The sequence below is a fragment of the Haliotis rubra genome, unplaced genomic scaffold (assembly GCF_003918875.1).
Source record: "Haliotis rubra isolate DU_JTF1 unplaced genomic scaffold, ASM391887v1 Scf225, whole genome shotgun sequence".
NCBI classification, from domain to species: Eukaryota; Metazoa; Mollusca; class Gastropoda; order Lepetellida; family Haliotidae; genus Haliotis; species Haliotis rubra.
In genome coordinates, this window is record NW_025766281.1 from 528,451 (window position 1) to 549,376 (window position 20,926).

Below are 20,926 nucleotides of genomic sequence, written 5' to 3' on the forward strand. Positions count from 1 at the left end.
ACACTCTGGTAGGAATCTTCCCTGTCATGTAATGAAACAGTATAGTGGAATGATATCATCTAATTTAACAAAACCAAACTATACACACATAATATTCTCAACTAATTACCCCTTGTTTTCACGATTGGTCTGCCATGTATTAACTTTCCACGTGATGAACAATAACAAAGGATGGCGCCATCTGTCACCATATTATTCAAGCTATTAGTCATACATATATCCAACGTGGCTTGTAGACTTGCCCAGATGACATTCGGAATCAGGTCGTTAGCAGGTAAATATTCTTAACAGTTTGTTGTATTTCAGTGAAAAGGTCTTACTCACTCTGTCAAAGACATATATTGTTGGCTGGCCAATATTCTGCAACAATACACTAATGGAGCTGTATTTGGAATACAGAACCATGATATCGCGTGATTATACAATTGTACTGATTGTACTTGGAAGTACATGTTGTGTTATACATCATTCATGTATTAAAATAGAATTTACTTTCACATTGTATGGGTGTACGGGAATATTAACAATCATAGAGTGCTAGCTAAACTGTATATAGTTAATGAGGGATATGCAGTTGACTTGTATGTAGTTGATGAGGGATATGCAGTTGACGTGTATGTTCTTGATGAGGGATATGCAGTTGACGTGTATGTAGTTGATGAGGGATATGCAGTTGACGTGTATGTTCTTGATGAGGGATATGCAGTTGACGTGTATGTAGTTGATGAGAGATATGCAGTTGACGTGTATGTTCTTGATGAGGATATGCATATGCAGTGGACGTGTATGTTCTTGATGAGGGATATGCAGTTCACGTGTATGTAGTTGATGGGAGCTATGCACTTGACGTGTATGTTCTTGAGGGGAAATATGCAGTGGACGTGTATGTTCTTGATGAGGGATATGCGGTTGACGTGTATGTAGTTGATGATTGAGAAGGAGTTGACGTGTATGTAGTTGATGAGGGATATGCAGTTGACGTGTATGTTCTTGATGAGGGATATGCAGTTGACGTGTATGTAGTTGATGAGGGATATGCAGTTGACGTGTATGTAGTTGATGAGGGATATGCAGTTGACGTGTATGTTCTTGATGAGGGATATGCAGTTGACGTGTATGTAGTTGATGAGGGATATGCAGTTGACGTGTATGTTCTTGATGAGGGATATGCAGTTGACGTGTATGTAGTTGATGAGGGGAATGCAGCTGACGTGTATGTAGTTGATGTGGGCTGTGCAGGTGACGTGTATGTAGCTGATGAGGGATCTGCAGTTGACGTGTGTGTTCTTGATGAGGAATATGCAGTTGACGTGTATGTTCTTGATGAGGGATATGCAGTTGACGTGTATGTTCTTGATGAGAGATATGCAGTTGACGTGTATGTAGTTGATGAGGGATATGCAGTTGACGTGTATGTAGTTGATGAGGGATATGCAGTTGACGTGTATGTTCTTGATGAGGGCTATGCAGTTGACGTGTATGTTCTTGATGAGGGATATGCAGTTGACGTGTATGTTCTTGATGAGGGCTATGCAGTTGACGTCTATGTTCTTGATGAGGGCTATGCAGTTGACGTGTATGTTCTTGATGAGGGCTATGCAGTTGACGTGTATGTTCTTGATGAGGGCTATGCAGTTGACGTGTATGTTCTTGATGAGGGCTATGCAGTTGACGTGTATGTAGTTGATGAGGGCTATGCAGTTAACGTGTATGTAGTTGATGAGGGCTATGCAGTTGACGGGTATTTTCGTCATGAGGGATGTAAATGGGAGTCCACAGAATAACGTTGTAACAACGAAATTATAGCGTAGTGGCAATATTGTGACAACGTGCAATTGTAAGCTGTGGAAACTGTCGACCTGGCGAGTGTAATTAGAGGCAAAACGTTTATTTCTCCGACGGTAAAAACGCTGTCTTCCATCTCGCCGGTGAAGTAGAAATCGCGATTCATCACTGAAACAGACTCGCCTCCAGCCTCTAAGGTTCCAGTTCTGGACTCTACGACACCACCGCAAGCGATTGTGCTGTTGGAAGTCTCTCAAAACAAGGGCGACAACTCGACTTCATGGTGGAATCCGCACTTCACGCTATGGATTCCTGACAGTTTGGGCGGAAATTCTTCTTAAACCAGGGATGCGTTGGGCAGTCTCCACGGTTGTGGCAAAACGATGTAGCGGTCCTGGGTTACGGTGGTAACTACTGGACGACCGCTTCTAGGGCGATCTTGGGCGGAATTGGTCTGCAATATACGATCCCAAAGACGAGATATGGTGCTCAGATGAACGTTGAAATGTCGGGCAACTGAGAATGCGACTCCCCAGCTTCAAGGCGGCCTATGGCGATGTTTCGATTGGCGGCACTCAGTCTTGCCATGATGATTTCCTCTTTTCCAGGCAAATCAGAATGACAAAATTAAACTCAACGTTGGCTTTTTATAGTGACCGATGCCGCATGCTTTTCCGCTTACTTGCACGTGCATTTTGCTTTGCATGTTTTCTTGGTGACGTTTAGGCGAATATTTCTTCAAACGCTTCTAAAACAAGGGGAAAAGTTAAAATTGCCGCGTTTTGGCGCTGAAGCTGTTTACAATCACACACAGATGACGTTTTGGAAAGAAATAGTATATTTGGATTGTTTTGCCGCAGCTACATGAGTCCAATATTCTCATAATCACCTTTTCGTTTCTTTTGAAGAGTGCATATAACGGCGTCTGTAAATAATCGAGTCTGGAACAGACAATCCAGTGATTGACATCATGAGCATAGGCTTACACAATTGGGATGCGATGACATATATCAACCAAGTCAGCCCGAGTCTGACCACCCGATCCCGTTAGTCACCTCTTACGACAAGAATCTTCACGGACGTTAAGCACATGGAGGGACGATAGGTCTGAAATTAGTATTTGGGCGTACTTTTCAACATTTCGACTAGGCTTTCAAAAGCTTGTGAAGTTGCTAGCGATATCTTGAAGGAATTCCTTGACAGATTGAAAACACTTGACTGGCACAAAATTCTCTAAAGAGAAATTTCATTGTTTGCGACAACGTTTTAGTGTTGTTGTCGACCCTGGTCAAAAGTTACATGTGTTTGTGATATGTTTATTTATGGGAAAAACAGCTCAATCTGAACGTGCCTGCCTGTGATGCTGGGTAAGTGGGACGCATGAGCATGCCTTTGATGTCGGGGACTAGCATTAGAGACAGGGTTACGCCTCCAGTAGAAACGTTCCGCAGGTCATTTCTGATTGCTGTGGCCGTCAAGAAGTGATAACATCTTACTGCAGTCAGAAACATCATGATTTCTGCTGTTTGCTGGAACGCTGTCGACCACCTGTTTTGTCGTTGAGTAGCTTATTCTAATCAGAAAGTGAAACTAAAGACGTTTGTGTGACAAAGTAACATCAGTAGGAAGATGAAAAATAATTATACGATGTATGTTAGTTTGACGCATGATATTAGTATCTAGTGAATCGACTGAGTTGTCAATGTATCCAATCTTGTGTATCGGTGATTATGAGATTTTCATTCGCGGCTGCGTCAACACACAAACGTAACAGAACACTCGGCAAATACTTGTCGGTCACATCCAGGTTCGGTAGCTATTCGCCAAGACCCCACCACAAAGCGACCTCATCATCGTATTCTAGTTGGCTTAGATCGATGCTCGTGCTGTTCATCACTGGATTGTCTGGTCCAGACTCGACCAGGGCCGTAGCTTCCATTATACAAAAAAGCCCTGGCTTACACATGACTTTGGAAATGAAAGGTGGGCACGCTCTCAAAACAATCTAAATATACAGCTTTGCAACCGATCGGGCTTACACGAAAAAAATGACTTGCTACTTGCCTGACGTTTAACTCCAACTGATTAAAAGACAAAAACAATTATGTTTGTCTACGTATAACTCTGCTAACGATGGGGTATCAAACCAACGCTACATGAATGTACAACCACAGAACTTGTTTTGCCAAGACTTTGACATCAACCATTCGGCCCGTGCTGCATAAATGTGCTATTTAAGCATAAGCTTCAAACAATCTAGGTCGCATGCTGGTATGCAGACATGTGAAATTGCACACAAGCGTCTGGAATATCCTGACTGTTTGTGAGTGTAACATCTGGATGTGACTTGTTAAAGACTTTGTAATCTAACATTATTAATTTATTAACAATTATACAGATAAGAGATTATTTTACCAGCATTTGTTTCACAACGAGTTTAGCAAGCGAGTGTCAGAGTTCCATATTTCTCGAGCACGAATGAGTGTGACACTCACTGTCATTTCTAACAGAGTTAATTATCTTTGTGAGATCTCATTGAGAACTGAGTAAATTATTCACGACCACCGTCTTCGAAGAGCGTAACTGTAAAATGACGTCGACAGTCTTCAGCTACGACGGCGTTCGAGTGCGACATCATTCAAACTTTACGTCACGATAACAATTGAATGACGTCAACATTTGGGGACATTGTGGGCGAGCTGGCTAAGGCGCCAGGCTAGTGATCCAGCGAGCTTGAGGTGACGGGATCGAGCCCACCTGTGACCGGGTGTAAAAACCTTGGAGTCAACTCTGCGTGCAGACTCTCTCAGTATTGCCACAACCCCTAGTGTGCAGTACACTGTCCTGTGCACTTAAAAGAACCCACGAATCCGTTGGTATATGACCAGATGGTGGCCACATGAATACGTGCAAACACCTAGTTGCGGGTACAGCAACGTGCAGTAAACTTGGACAAAATACTGTGACTATGTGTCCCAGTCCACCCAGCTGTGAATGGGAACCTCGTAAGGATGGGAAAGCCACATTAACTCAGTGAGCCTAGTGGCTGCAAGAGTTGTATGGTCCCCAGGGTGTTGAGATTGATAATACATTGTGCCGTTTGAGACTGACATCCAATGATCGAGGGAAAAACAATGCACCTTTCAGCAGGTGATCTGGATATTGGCGCTATATAAGTATATATAAAAAATAAATATAATAAATACTAAATATAATAAATATACAGAGGAATGCATTGACCACGACCGCCATCATAGAAAATCATCATTGTCAATATAGAATGTAGGTGTGATGTATGATTCAGATAGAGTTATGTGCCCCTGGTGTGTAGACAGCATGTGAGACGAGGAGCAGACAAAACTTTAATATTTTGTCTACAAAGGCTTTCTGAAGACACATCTTCATGTGAGGAACTATACATTAGTGTATTCATTATATCTGGATCGAAAATGGTGAATATCGATTTGTACCGAGCTCGTATCGGAACTTTCACCCAACTGTGGGTACCCGGCAGACTAGCGAGAGACTGTGAGTACACGCCATTCAAGGTCGGGACCGATATGAACTTCAGGCTTTTTGATTTGTGCTCTATTGTTCACACTTCACCTACAAGCTTCGTTCTGTATTTTGCATCTGTATGAAAAAATGAATTTTGAACAATATATACCAAACGAAAATATATTTCTTTGTGTATCATGTGACGTCACAAGCTTCGTACGTCAGACATTATTATTTTTCTGAGGCGACGTGTCACCAGCCAGGGTCATCACTCAGATACTCATGTGTTCGAATTATATTGAAACTAACCCGGGTCCACTGATGTTTTAATGAATGAACTACGCGAGGTAAAATCAGAAATCTCTTCACTAAAATCCGAAGTGCAATCTATAAATTCGACATGTGGACAACTTGAAAACGCAGTCAAGGAAATACGGTCTGATATCAACAAAATGAAGCAAAACCAGGACTTGATATATTCTGACATCGATGCTGTGAATGATAAGGTAGATGAAATGAGCGAAAAATTATCTAAGTTTGATGAAGAGTTGGATAGACAATAATCGATCAGTCGTCGTGATAATGTAATTATTTACGGTATCCCCGAGTCAGAAGGTGAGAAATATATGGCCTGTAAACAAACCATGCTGTCAATTTTCAACGAACATGTGACGTTTAAGACCTAGCAGTCCACCGACGTCATACGTGCCCACCGTCTAGGGGCGCGACGCGTTAACGCTACAAAACCACGCCCTGTGATGCAAAGTTGCAGGTCTCGGATGACAAGGTCAGACCGCTAAAAGCACGTAACGATCTCAAAGAAGCTGGATATGGGATCTCGAGCGACCCAACTACGCGGCAACGCCGACAACTACAGGAACTGCAAGGAACCGGAAAATACGGATTCTTCAAGAACGGCCAACTGGTAACCAAACAACGCACGGATAATGACGCACCTGCGCAACGTGGAACAGCAAGAAAGCGAACCGTGGCAAGCATTAGACACGACAGACGTGAACGTGAAACGTTCAGTTAGGACACTGGCCGAAGCCCGGATAGTTTACTACTGGGAACAGCCGAAGTTAGCACCGCCGAAACTAAAGTACACGTGAACAGTGTGGAGGAACAATCTTTTTCTGTCTTATGTTGGAATGTCAACGGGCTGTTGAGTAAAATCAGTGACTTTAACTTCATTTAATACCTTCGACAATATAAGGTAATATGTCTTGTTGAAACATTTGTCGTGTCTATCCCGAATAATTGGTTAGTAAACTATGACATTTTTTACAGTCCATTAAAGTATCCGACTACGGTCGTCTATGTGGTGGTGTATGTGTATGCATACACCAGTCCTACAGTAAATTCTGTATACTGATCCCATCCACACAAGATAATTTATTATGATTACACTTGTCAAAAGAATTGTTTAAGTTGGATAGTCATGTGAATTTGATATGTACGTATATTCCACCATCTGGGTCTTCTTACTACGGTGGTTCCAATATTAAGTGTAGCTTAGAATATTAAGAAGAATTAATTTCAGACAATTCACCAATTATTCAGGACTCTCACACTATAATTTGTGGCGACATGAATTCTAGAACCGGAGAAATGAATAACCCAAAAGTTCAAGAAAATGATGATGAAAATGATAATAATCATCTACCCTGGCCAGAGGAAGACGATACCATAGTTAATGATTGTAAATCTCGTGATAAAGTTATCAATAAGTTTGGACAGTACCTGATTGATTTTTGCTACGCGTTTGGCCTATTTCTTGTAAATGGGGGAGTAAATGGGGATAGCGAAGGGGAATTTACCTACTGTGGTCATCAAGGCACAAGTGTAAATGATTACTTCATTTGTTCACCAAATTTCTTCAAGCATATTGATAAGTTCAGTGTAGGAGACATGTTGAATTCTGACCATTTTCCATTGGAGTTAACATGTAAATTGTTGACGAAAAGATCATTTGGAATGATTCTGATCTCTTTCTGAAACATATATTCACAATTTACAGGAACGGCTGTTGACCTATGGCGAGAGTTTAAGCGAGACAATCGAAGTGAACGTGAATCTTGCTATTGATGACTTTGTAAATATTATAATAGACTCCGCGGATTGTATGAAAAAAATTATATTTAAATTGAACTACCTGGAAACGTCAGTCAACAAATCCACAATGCATAAATGCAAAACGAGCAGCGCGCAGAGCCCTAAGGCAGTTTAGAACTAAGCACACTGATTATCACCGCGCAATTTATTGTAGACAGAGGAATGCATATAAGACTTAATTGTTGCAGAAAATATATATCTGATCTCGCTAAAGTACGACTAGATAATCTTTGTAAATCAAAATCTCCTTCAAAATTTTGGAAACAAAAACGATCGCTAGAGAATCGGGAAAAGATAACTTCTCTTATTTCTAAATCTGAATGGCTCGGACACTTCAAAAATCTATTTGCAAATACTGAGATATTCAACAACAATGCCACTACAATTGAAGATGATACCATATACTCCGATTACGACGATAGCGTTGATGAACAAGTGTTAATAACAGAAACGGAAATAAGGGAAGCTATAAGACATTTAAAGAGGGGGAAGGCAGCTGGACCTGATAATGTTATTATAGAAATGTTAAAATCGCAAAATGAAACTATGCCTTTTCTCATAAAATGCTTCCATTATCTTTTTAACAGCGGCACTTTTCCCGCTAGCTGGTCACGTTCTATCATTATTCCACTGCATAAAAGGGAGACCCTAGTAACCCAGATAATTACAGGGGAATATCTCTGATGGGATACAGTGGTGGATTACAAAGACAACTTAACATTCTAGATAATTACACAAAGGAATGGAAACTCTCAGTAAATCTCGACAAAACCAATGTAGTTATTTTTCGGAGGGGCGGTAAAATTTCTCAAAAAGATAAATGGTTTCTTGGTAATCAACTTGTGAAAACAGTTGATTGTTACACGTATCTCGGTGTTCGTTTTTATCATACCTTCAATATGAAAAGAAGTGTTTATGATCTCTCCCTACGCGCTAGAAGAAAGCTCTTTTCCAGTTAACACCGATTATTTACAAGACTGGAATGTTAACACCAGGTCTATTTTTAAACTTTTGATGCCCGATTGCAAATACAACCATTTGTATTATATGGTTCAGAAATATGGGGACTTCAACGTCGACTGTCAGTGTTAGCGAGCAGACGGCACAGGAATCCAGGTGCAGAATGTCACGCGAACATTAAAGTGTATTTGTTGTTCATTAAAGGTTTGGGTATGTCTGGTTATTGAAGGTTTCTGAAGTTCAACACACGTTTGTTGTTATTTTTCAAACGTAAGCTAAGGTTTGTAGACAACAATACGTGCTTTAACATTAAAAAAACTTACTTGGAACTTGATGACTTAAAACGCAGTCAGTTGAGTGATCAGAAGAAAATTGTGTCTCCGAGCGTGTGACGTAACGTATTACTACGCGCATATCTGTGACGTCATAGATATCTGTGCACATTCCACGAAGTTTAGTTTTATGATTTGTCGCAATTGAAATCGCATTTCTTTTTAACTTATAAACTTAGAATGATATTGTATGACAAATAGGTTATCACACGAGTGTCTTTTGGGATGGTTAATGCCCTGCATTAGGAATAAACACTACGTATTTAGTTCGTCAAGGCTCACCAAGGCTTCGCTAAATCAGGGAGACTATATAACGGGGTGTTGAAGATTATCCCTGGCTAAATACAATGTTTATTCCTTATGCAGGATATTAACAATCCCAAACCACTCTCGTGTGATAACCTATATATATTTACGAAAACAACAATACACGACAGTATGATAATCCCCTTCGCGTCAAAAATACACTAATGTAAGTATTTCCTGAGTGCCGTGTACACATGCCGATAGACACAAGGAAAACAACTATACCTCTCAGGTGATTTTCATATTTACTTAAGTTGAAGTTTATGATACTGACATGAACTGTTTCGATCCTTAGTAAGCTGTCAAAGAGTGTAGTATTATCCACATGCCTTTTTCAAAATTCAATCTCGATATATACAGAACTGCAAAAGAAACGTCACACCGACACTCTAATTAACCATCAAAATGGAGGATTGAGTTCAAACTTGACAATCATGGTTAAAACATTTTCGGTGATCACATTTAGAGTTCACACAGCCAAAATCACCAAAAATGGTACCATTAAGATACCCCAAAGTCAGTATCGTGTGTGGCCATCGATGATGGCGTTGCATTGTCTGTACATGGAATGAATCAACCTGTTGATGAAGGCCATAGGCACTTGGGTCCATACTCTGCAAAATGCCTGACCGAGTCCAGCCGCAGTTGTCGGTCTTGGTTGGAGGTCATTCAGTCTTCTTTCAATCTCGTCCCAAAGGTGTTCTATTGGACTTGAATCCGAGCTGATTGCAGGAAATTGTAGGATTTGGATGCCATGTTGTCTTAGGAAGTCCAATGTTGCTCTAGCAGTGTGGGCACGCACGTTGTCTTGCTTGAAGATGTGATTTCTATGACGTCCAAAATATGGTACAACGTGGAGTTTTATGACTTGGTCAATATAGCGAGCAGATGTTATGTCATTTCCTCATCCTGGACCGAGATTCTGGAACACCACAGTGCCAGCTCTCTGGTTCAGACCGATTGCACCCCACACCATGATGCTTGGACCACCCCACCAGTCTCTTTACAAAATACCCTCCTAGGAAAACAGTGCCCCACGCCTTCGCCATATTCTCACTCTGCCATCGGCAGCCGAAACACAATATCGGCTTTCATCAGAAATAGCACAGATCTCCATTGTCGATAACGCTAATTTCGATACTGAGTTGACCATTGCAGTCGGTTTGGGCGGTGACGAGCGGTGAGGACAGGACCACGATATGGTCTGTGACAAAAGAGGTTTCTTTCGCGCAAACATCGACGCACTGTATCGGCATTAATGGGTCTGTTGTGAGTCCCAATGGTCTGGCGTGCTGTTTCTGTCGCTCTGGGGAAGCGATCCTGCAGATGCTTGCGCAACCACAGGGGTTCGAATCAGTGTTTGGACAATAATTTTTAAAATCAAAATCGAAAATCGTGTTTGCGCACAATCTGTGGGTCTTGACGTCGTCTTGTTACTGAAGGGTGCTGGGTGCTGTTAGTGGCCTGATACCGCTCCTGCAGTCGGTAGATTGTCTAACATGAACACTGAAATGATTGGCTAACCTCCGTGCAGTCTGATCAACTTGCAATCGTCCCAAGGCATGGTTTCTCTGATCTCTCTTAAGTCGTGGCATGGCGATTGTGTCAAAACAAGAATGATTTCAGGCGAATTAAGGACTGGTTTTCATTGTTAGGATTGTAAATATATGAGCGTGCATTTTCATTTTCGTGAATGTCATGCGGAACCTTTTACCACGTTTGTCTTTTTATGTGCGTTTGGACGATATGTTTCTTCATCAGAAAACACACTTATGTTGGTAATAACTGTCAATTTGGATTGAAAACATGTTAACAAAACGGTACAATCATAATAAAACACCACCTTGTAAGAGCAAAATTTTGCATTTGGTTTTGAAAGGTGACGTTTCTTTTGAGTTCAGTATATATCGAAGTGACATTCCTTCGCGTAATATACCCCTGTTTGAAGGTGCGTTTATCTTCATTGATTTAGTCAAACATCCTACACGAAGGAAAATAGTTCTGAAAATATAGACAGACAGGCAGATTTTACTTCAGTATAAGGCCACTGGCCAAAAATACATTTATACACATGAAATAGGTGCATGCTTTAATTATGATTAATTTGTAATAAGGATTGTAACGTTAGAAGAAAATAACACAATTTCTGCGAAGTATTTTTTTCCAGTATATTGTAGCAGAGCTTTTAGAATAACATATGTTATATTGGGGATTACACTTTCTCAGTAAAGTACAGATTCTTTAGTACTTTTGTTGGCCGTGGGAGCCGTGCCAATTTACACTGATCAGAGGGGTGCACAAATTCCGTGGTCTAGACTACCAGTTGTCCGACTTCCATTTTTTGTGGAAGTTTCGGTGGCTGAGCGGGTTAGACGGCTGACTCTGTGTGCTGGCGATTAGGTGCCAGATTCTGAGAGTGTGGGCTCTATTCCCGGATTGGACTCAACACAACAAAAGCACTAGTATCTGTACTTTACTGGGAAAGTGTAATTCCGAATATAACATATGTTAATTTGACCACTTTCTAAATGAGATTGTGCATTCAGAGCCTTTAGTATGTTCATCGTTGGATTGTAAACAGAATGGTTCTGAAAAAAAGGCCCCGTGTATCCCCGATCATTCTGTCTGACACCGCTGCACCTTACTAAATTAACAAGCAACAGCTTACACACTGTTGTACAACACTGCCTCTTAACAAAGTACGGTGTACAACCTTTCACAAAAGGGGCGGTGGGGTAGCCTTGTGGTTAAAGCTTTCGCTCATCACGCCGAAAACCCGGGTTTCTTTTTCCAGTGGTTGATGTTGGTGTGTAGAATCTTGGTTTGTTGCCAGGAAATGTGGTGGTCGGGATTTTTGATGAGGTGTTCCGAAAGGGCAGATTTCATGTCAGATTTTTCTACAGCGGTCTTGTGTTCTTTTATCCTGGTGGCTATGGGGCGTGATGTCTCTCCTATGTATTTGTCTCCGTAGTTGCATGCTATTTCGTACACACATTCCCCCCATGGGTACAATGTGTAAAGCCCATTTCTCGACGTGATATTGCTAGAATATTGCTAAAAGCGGCGTAAAACCAAACTCACTCACTCACCTTTCACAAAATGGCGACTTTCTCTGTGGTGATTCAGGGATTTACATTTATAATCAGGTCATATTTGTGAACAGAATTAATCCTGCAATCTGCCTACTGTTATTGTAATAATGTTCACTGGAGCCGAGATACTGTTGATTTGCAGACTCATACTGGACCAACCGAGCGTGATTGTGTGTGAGTCACTGTATCTCGTGGATGTATATTTATCATTCTGTGGAATATAATACTATTAGGAACAATGTTTGATCGGCGTCGCTTTGAATTCAGAAGAGTTCACCATCTTTACAGTCTCCTGCAAAGCTGTTATAAGGTAAACCTGCATCCCTAAATCATCAGAAAATTTATGTTTTCGATTATTCTCACGAGTGCTTTAAGGTTGGGAGAACAAGGGTGACATCATGTTACGAGTTACAAGTAGATCAATAGAGAGATGTGAGCAATGGCTACAGAACGTCCCGTGTTAGAAGGTGAGGTGAGGAGAGGTGAATTTGGGTTAATGAAGCCAATGTTAACACCATGATAGGAAGCCAATTAGATAGGATTAATGTACAAAGATAACAATGTAAGGCTGAAACCAAGAGATTGTAGGACAATAGAATATACACTGGGAAGGTAAATGCCTTGGTCTTGGTTAATGGCTGGCTTCTTTCTCTGGATCTCAATGCTTTCTTCTTCCAGTGGTTGATGTTGGTGTGTAGAATCTTGGTTTATTGCCAGGAAATGTGGTGGTCGGGATGTTGATGAGGTGTTCCGAAAGGGCAGATTTCATGTCAGATGTTTATACAGATGGCTTATGTTCTTTATCCTGGTGACTATGGGCGTGATGTCTCTGCTATGTATTTGTCTCCGTAGTTGCATGCTATTTCGTACACACATCCTCTAGGGTTTGGGGTGGGTTCAGTGGGACCCCTATCCCACTAATTAGCATGTATCATGTTCTTTAGTGCTCTGTCTGAGGTGAAGGTGACGTCTATTTTGGCTGTTTTGGTGAGTAGTCTGCTGATCTGGTGACTTATGGGACCTAGGTATGGGATACTGACGAGGATTGGTGATGGGTCTGGTTTGGACTTGGACTCAGGGTCTTTTTGCTGGGAGGCCAGGGTTTTGCGTATGGTCTTCTCTACTAACTGTTTAGGGTATCCGTTGAGGGCAATGAAAGTGTGCTTGAGGTGATGGATTTCTTGGCTGAGGCTATGGCTCGTCGGGTGAGGGTGGCAATGATGGCTTGTTTGATCTGAGGGTGGCAATGGTGGCTTGTTTGATCTGAGGGTGGCAATGATGGCTTGTTTGATCTGAGGGTGGCAATGATGGCTTGTTTGATCTGAGGGTGGCAATGATGGCTTGTTTGATCTGAGGGTCGTGATTTGACAGGTAGAGAATGTACTAAATGTAATGGATTTCTACCATAGTGCTCAACGGCGCTGAAATCACAATCTGATTATTATTACCCCGAATATCCCTAGCTGCATGTGAGGCGCTAGAAGGTTAATAGTCATATGACTTATCCCACCGGGTACCCATTTTCTGCCTTGTGAACAGAGGCAATTTCACCAAACTCAAGTGCCTAAGGTGAGACCACATGCATTACATGTATAATATGGTCTGAATCTTGTGGCACTGACTGGATTATTGATCGTCCTGTGTTTCAGACTCGCTGATGTGAACATGGAGATGTCGACGTGGAGGAAGTTGGGGTTGACGGGGCTGCTGGTGTACACTGCGGCACTCGAGGTACGTGAGTAAATGTGGGATTTTACGCCAATTTCAGCAATAATCAAGCAACATTACGGCGGGGGACACAGGAATTGGTTTCTCACATTGAACCCAAGAGGGGAATCAAACCCGGCCCTTCGTGACGAGGTAACGATTTGACCACTATGCTACCCCATCTCTCCCTTAAGGTTTATTCCTCGTGTTGGAATTCCAGGTGAGAGCAGGTGCCCGGCAACCCCTTGGTGACAACCAACTGGAACTCTGTGGTCCAGGTGTATTGATCTACTCAGACTTGTTTTGTGTGGGAGCTACGTTGGCTGAGTGGGTTAGATCGCTGACATTGTGTGCTGGCGATCACGTCCCTGCCTCTGAGAGTGTGGTTTCGAATCCCGGATCGGATCGACCTTACGAAAGTGCGAGAATCTGTACTTGACAGAGAAAGTGTAATCCAAAGTATAGCATATGTCACATATGACCACTGTCAAAACGCATTTGTTATAGAATAAACTTTGCTTGTAATAAGAGGCGACTAACGGGATCAGACTTGATGACTTGGTTCACATCGCATCCCAGTTGCGTAGATCGATGCGCATGCTATTTTGTCTCGATTATTTAAAGACCGCCGCCATATAGCTGGAATATTGCAGAGTGCGGCGTTAAAAAACAAACCAAACCAAATCATATAAACGTACACTTTGTTAAATACATACATCGTGCATGTTGTATCGATTATACTCTTTGTCTGAGTAATGTTAATCAGACGCACATGGATTGAGTTGATTATATTTCCACGCTCTGTACACGTGGATCCAGTTTTTGTGGAAGCATGTCATGGCGTCCATCATGCCGTGGTCGTGAGTGTCACCCACACTGTGAATTGTATGATGCTGGCAAGAGCTAGGAATCTGGTGCTCCAAAGGACAGAAGCACTGTGCCAAAACCCTGGTGACCACAGCTTTGCTGAGGCGGGAGTGACAAAAGAAGAAGGATTATTATTTTAACGACAATCGTCGTCTATTTGAGCTTCTGGGCAGTGGGTAGCCTGGTGGTTAAAGCGTTCGCTCGTCACGCCGAAGGCCCGGGTTCGATTCCCACATGGGTACAATGTGTGAAGCCCATTTCTGGTGTCCCCGTCGTAACATTGCCGGAATATTGCTAAAAATGGCATAAGACCAGACTCACTCACTCTTTCATTGTGAAAAGAATACTGTTATGAATTTTCCATGAACGTACAATTGTCTATGAATATATGTAAGGTCATGACACAGAGACGGATGGATGGTTTTACGTGAATTAGGATATTGAAACAGTGAAGAACACCAGATGTTGCACATGCAATTTAAATATACTCAATTCATGTACACTCATCCATGTAGTGTATGTAGTACATACTATGTACATGAGGTGTTTTTAGATTAAACCATTTGTTATATGTAGTTTATGCGTAACAGCACCGCTCCAGCTTTACGACAACCGGTAAAGTCTCGCGAGGCTCTACTTTCGGTACTAAGCTGGTTCCCGGCTCTCATTGCGCGCGCTAGCTTGCATAAGTACCAGCTATATGGCAGCGGTCTGTAAATAATCCAGTCTGGACCAGATAATCCAGTGATCAACAGCATGAGTATCGATCAACGCAACTGGGATACGATGACATGTGTGAACCACGCCAGCGAGCCTTACCACCCGAACCCGTTAGTCGCCTCTTAGGGCAAGCATGGGTTACTGAAGTGCAATTCTAACCCGGATCTTCGCGGGTTCACAGTGTAACAGGTTCACATGATAACGTTGCTATGGTTACCTTGGTCATGGAACCCTCCCGTCGAACTGCCAGGAGAGGTTATATAGTGCACTAGAAGAAGGTTTAATTTACATTATTGCCATGCTTTTAAATGCGTATTTGTCGTTAAACACAATATTCCTTCAATGCAATTGCAGTCTTTATTTTATCGTGTCTGCAACAAGACGCACAGTTATGAGTGAGTGAGTTTAACGCCGGATTTAGCAATATTCCAGCAATATCACGGCGGGGGACACCAGAAATGAGCTTCACACAATGTACCCATGTGGGGATTCGAACCCGGGTCTTTGGCGTGACGAGCGAACGCTTCAACCACTAGGCTACCCCACCGACCCCACAGTTATGAAAATCATGAACATCTGTCAACTCATGCGATCCTTACGTGCATGAATTAGTTGATCATTTCTAACAAACATAATGTGCTGAAGAGTTAGTGAGTGAGTGAGTGAGTGAGTGAGTGAGTGAGTGGGCGAGCGAGCTAGCTTTTACGCCGCTTTTAGGAATATTCCAGCAATATCACGGCGGGGAACACCAGAAATTGGCTTCACACATTGTACCCATATGGGGAATCGAACCCGGGTCTTCAGCGTGAGTCATTAGGGTACCCCACTGCCCCTTTTACATTGTAAAGACAGAAGTGAGAAATATGCCCCCTGAAACTAGTCAGATTTGATAAGCGGTTATGTCACCATACAGGTTGTACACGTCAGTAGCTGATGAGACTAATGTCCTGGTGCCAGTCTCACGGTTATGTCACCATACAGGTTGTACACGTCAGTACCTGATGAGACTAATGTCCTGGTGCCAGTCTCACGGTTATGTCACCATACAGGTTGTACACACCAGTAGCTGATGAGACTAATGTCCTGGTGCCAGTCTCACGGTTATGTCACCATACAGGTTGTACACGTCAGTAGCTGATGAGACTAATGTCCTGGTGCCAGTCTCACGGTTATGTCACCATACAGGTTGTACACACCAGTAGCTGATGAGACTAATGTCCTGGTGCCAGTCTCACGGTTATGTCACCATACAGGTTGTACACGTCAGTACCTGATGAGACTAATGTCCTGGTGCCAGTCTCACGGTTATGTCACCATACAGGTTGTACACACCAGTAGCTGATGAGACTAATGTCCTGGTGCCAGTCTCACGGTTATATCGCCATACAGGTTGTACACACCAGTAGCTGATGAGACTAATGTCCTGGTGCCAGTCTCACGGTTATATCACCATACAGGTTGTACACACCAGTAGCTGATGAGACTAATGTCCTGGTGCCAGTCTCACGGTTATATCACCATACAGGTTGTACACGTCAGTAGCTGATGAGACTAATGTCCTGGTGCCAGTCTCACGGTTATGTCACCATACAGGTTGTACACGTCAGTAGCTGATGAGACTAATGTCCTGGTGCCAGTCTCACGGTTATATCACCATACAGGTTGTACACGTCAGTAGCTGATGAGACTAATGTCCTGGTGCCAGTCTCACGGTTATATCACCATACAGGTTGTACACGTCAGTAGCTGATGAGACTAATGTCCTGGTGCCAGTCTCACGGTTATGTCACCATACAGGTTGTACACGTCAGTAGCTGATGAGACTAATGTCCTGGTGCCAGTCTCACGGTTATATCACCATACAGGTTGTACACGTCAGTAGCTGATGAGACTAATGTCCTGGTGCCAGTCTCACGGTTATATCACCATACAGGTTGTACACGGTTATAATCACCATACAGGTTGTACACACCAGTAGCTGATGAGACTAATGTCCTGGTGCCAGTCTCACGGTTATATCACCATACAGGTTGTACACACCAGTAGCTGATGAGACTAATGTCCTGGTGCCAGTCTCACGGTTATATCACCCATACAGGTTGTACACGTCAGTAGCTGATGAGACTAATGTCCTGGTGCCAGTCTCACGGTTATATCACCATACAGGTTGTACACGTCAGTAGCTGATGAGACTAATGTCCTGGTGCCAGTCTCACGGTTATGTCACCATACAGGTTGTACACGTCAGTAGCTGATGAGACTAATGTCCTGGTGCCAGTCTCACGGTTATATCACCATACAGGTTGTACACGTCAGTAGCTGATGAGACTAATGTCCTGGTGCCAGTCTCACGGTTATATCACCATACAGGTTGTACACGTCCAGTAGCTGATGAGACTAATGTCCTGGTGCCAGTCTCACGGTTATGTCACCATACAGGTTGTACACGTCAGTAGCTGATGAGACTAATGTCCTGGTGCCAGTCTCACGGTTATATCACCATACAGGTTGTACACGTCAGTAGCTGATGAGACTAATGTCCTGGTGCCAGTCTCACGGTTATATCACCATACAGGTTGTACACGTCAGTAGCTGATGAGACTAATGTCCTGGTGCCAGTCTCACGGTTATGTCACCATACAGGTTGTACACACCAGTAGCTGATGAGACTAATGTCCTGGTGCCAGTCTCACGGTTATATCACCATACAGGTTGTACACGTCAGTAGCTGATGAGACTAATGTCCTGGTGCCAGTCTCACGGTTATATCGCCATACAGGTTGTACACGTCAGTAGCTGATGAGACTAATGTCCTGGTGCCAGTCTCACGGTTATATCACCATACAGGTTGTACACGTCAGTAGCTGATGAGACTAATGTCCTGGTGCCAGTCTCACGGTTATGTCACCATACAGGTTGTACACGTCAGTAGCTGATGAGACTAATGTCCTGGTGCCAGTCTCACGGTTATATCGCCATACAGGTTGTACACGTCCAGTAGCTGATGAGACTAATGTCCTGGTGCCAGTCTCACGGTTATATCGCCATACAGGTTGTACACGTCAGTAGCTGATGAGACTAATGTGGTGCCTGGTGCCAGTGTACACGTCACGGTTGTCCTGGTGCCTTATATCAGGTTGTACACGTCAGTAGCTGATGAGACTAATGTCCTGGTGCCAGTCTCACGGTTATATCACCATACAGGTTGTACACGTCAGTAGCTGATGAGACTAATGTCCTGGTGCCAGTCTCACGGTTATATCACCATACAGGTTGTACATCAATTCAGTAGCGTCAGTAGCTGATGAGACTAATGTCCTGGTGCCAGTCTCACGGTTATGTCACCATACAGGTTGTACACACCAGTAGCTGATGAGACTAATGTCCTGGTGCCAGTCTCACGGTTATATCACCATACAGGTTGTACACGTCAGTAGCTGATGAGACTAATGTCCTGGTGCCAGTCTCACGGTTATGTCGCCATACAGGTTGTACACGTCAGTAGCTGATGAGACTAATGTCCTGATGCCAGTCTCACGGTTATATCACCATACAGGTTGTACACGTCAGTAGCTGATGAGACTAATGTCCTGGTGCCAGTCTCACGGTTATATCACCATACAGGTTGTACACGTCAGTAGCTGATGAGACTAATGTCCTGGTGCCAGTCTCACGGTTATATCACCATACAGGTTGTACACGTCAGTAGCTGATGAGACTAATGTCCTGGTGCCAGTCTCACGGTTATATCACCATACAGGTTGTACACACCAGTAGCTGATGAGACTAATGTCCTGGTGCCAGTCTCACGGTTATATCACCATACAGGTTGTACACGTCAGTAGCTGATGAGACTAATGTCCTGGTGCCAGTCTCACGGTTATATCGCCATACAGGTTGTACACGTCAGTAGCTGATGAGACTAATGTCCTGGTGCCAGTCTCACGGTTATATCGCCATACAGGTTGTACACGTCAGTAGCTGATGAGACTAATGTCCTGGTGCCAGTCTCACGGTTATATCACCATACAGGTTGTACACGTCAGTAGCTGATGAGACTAATGTCCTGGTGCCAGTCTCACGGTTATGTCACCATACAGGTTGTACACGTCAGTAGCTGATGAGACTAATGTCCTGGTGCCAGTCTCACGGTTATATCGCCATACAGGTTGTACACGTCAGTAGCTGATGAGACTAATGTCCTGGTGCCAGTCTCACGGTTATATCGCCATACAGGTTGTACACGTCAGTAGCTGATGAGACTAATGTCCTGGTGCCAGTCTCACGGTTATATCACCATACAGGTTGTACACGTCAGTAGCTGATGAGACTAATGTCCTGGTGCCAGTCTCACGGTTATGTCACCATACAGGTTGTACACGTCAGTAGCTGATGAGACTAATGTCCTGGTGCCAGTCTCACGGTTATATCACCATACAGGTTGTACACGTCAGTAGCTGATGAGACTAATGTCCTGGTGCCAGTCTCACGGTTATATCACCATACAGGTTGTACACGTCAGTAGCTGATGAGACTAATGTCCTGGTGCCAGTCTCACGGTTATATCACCATACAGGTTGTACACACCAGTAGCTGATGAGACTAATGTCCTGGTGCCAGTCTCACGGTTATATCACCATACAGGTTGTACACGTCAGTAGCTGATGAGACTAATGTCCTGGTGCCAGTCTCACGGTTATATCACCATACAGGTTGTACACACCAGTAGCTGATGAGACTAATGTCCTGGTGCCAGTCTCACGGTTATGTCACCATACAGGTTGTACACGTCAGTAGCTGATGAGACTAATGTCCTGGTGCCAGTCTCACGGTTATATCACCATACAGGTTGTACACGTCAGTAGCTGATGAGACTAATGTCCTGGTGCCAGTCTCACGGTTATGTCACCATACAGGTTGTACACACCAGTAGCTGATGAGACTAATGTCCTGGTGCCAGTCTCACGGTTATATCACCATACAGGTTGTACACGTCCAGTAGCTGATGAGACTAATGTCCTGGTGCCAGTCTCACGGTTATATCACCATACAGGTTGTACACACCAGTAGCTGATGAGACTAATGTCCTGGTGCCAGTCTCACGGTTATATCGCCATACAGGTTGTACACGTCAGTAGCTGATGAGACTAATGTCCTGGTGCCAGTCTCACGGTTATATCACCATACAGGTTGTACACGTCAGTAGCCGATGAGACTAATGTCCTGGTGCCAGTCTCACGGTTATATCACCATACAGGTTGTACAATCGTCAGTAGCTGATGAGACTAATGTCCTGGTGCCAGTCTCACGGTTATATCACCATACAGGTTGTACACGTCAGTAGCTGATGAGACTAATGTCCTGGTGCCAGTCTCACGGTTATATCGCCATACAGGTTGTACACGTCAGTAGCTGATGAGACTAATGTCCTGGTGCCAGTCTCACGGTTATATCACCATACAGGTTGTACACACCAGTAGCTGCCTAATGTCCTGGTGCCAGTCGGGTTATCACCATACAGGTCACCATACAGGTTGTACACAC

General features: G+C 43.4%; 1 protein-coding gene across 2 annotated transcripts in view; it reads left to right on the forward strand.

Annotated features, from left to right (window-relative positions):
* The first annotated feature begins 227 nt into the window (after positions 1-227).
* Positions 228-20,926, forward strand: part of LOC124277651 (major facilitator superfamily domain-containing protein 4A-like) — a 30,329-nt gene continuing 9,630 nt past the window's right edge. Inside the window, exons 1-2 of one of the 2 annotated variants that reach the window (XM_046713378.1) lie at positions 228-274; positions 13,738-13,819. In XM_046713378.1, the coding sequence (XP_046569334.1) occupies positions 13,754-13,819 (66 nt within the window). In that variant the 5' untranslated portion in view covers positions 228-274; positions 13,738-13,753. Of the gene's footprint in view, positions 275-12,275; positions 12,399-13,737; positions 13,820-20,926 lie in introns of those variants that run through there. The other variant, XM_046713377.1, reaches the window with a different exon arrangement.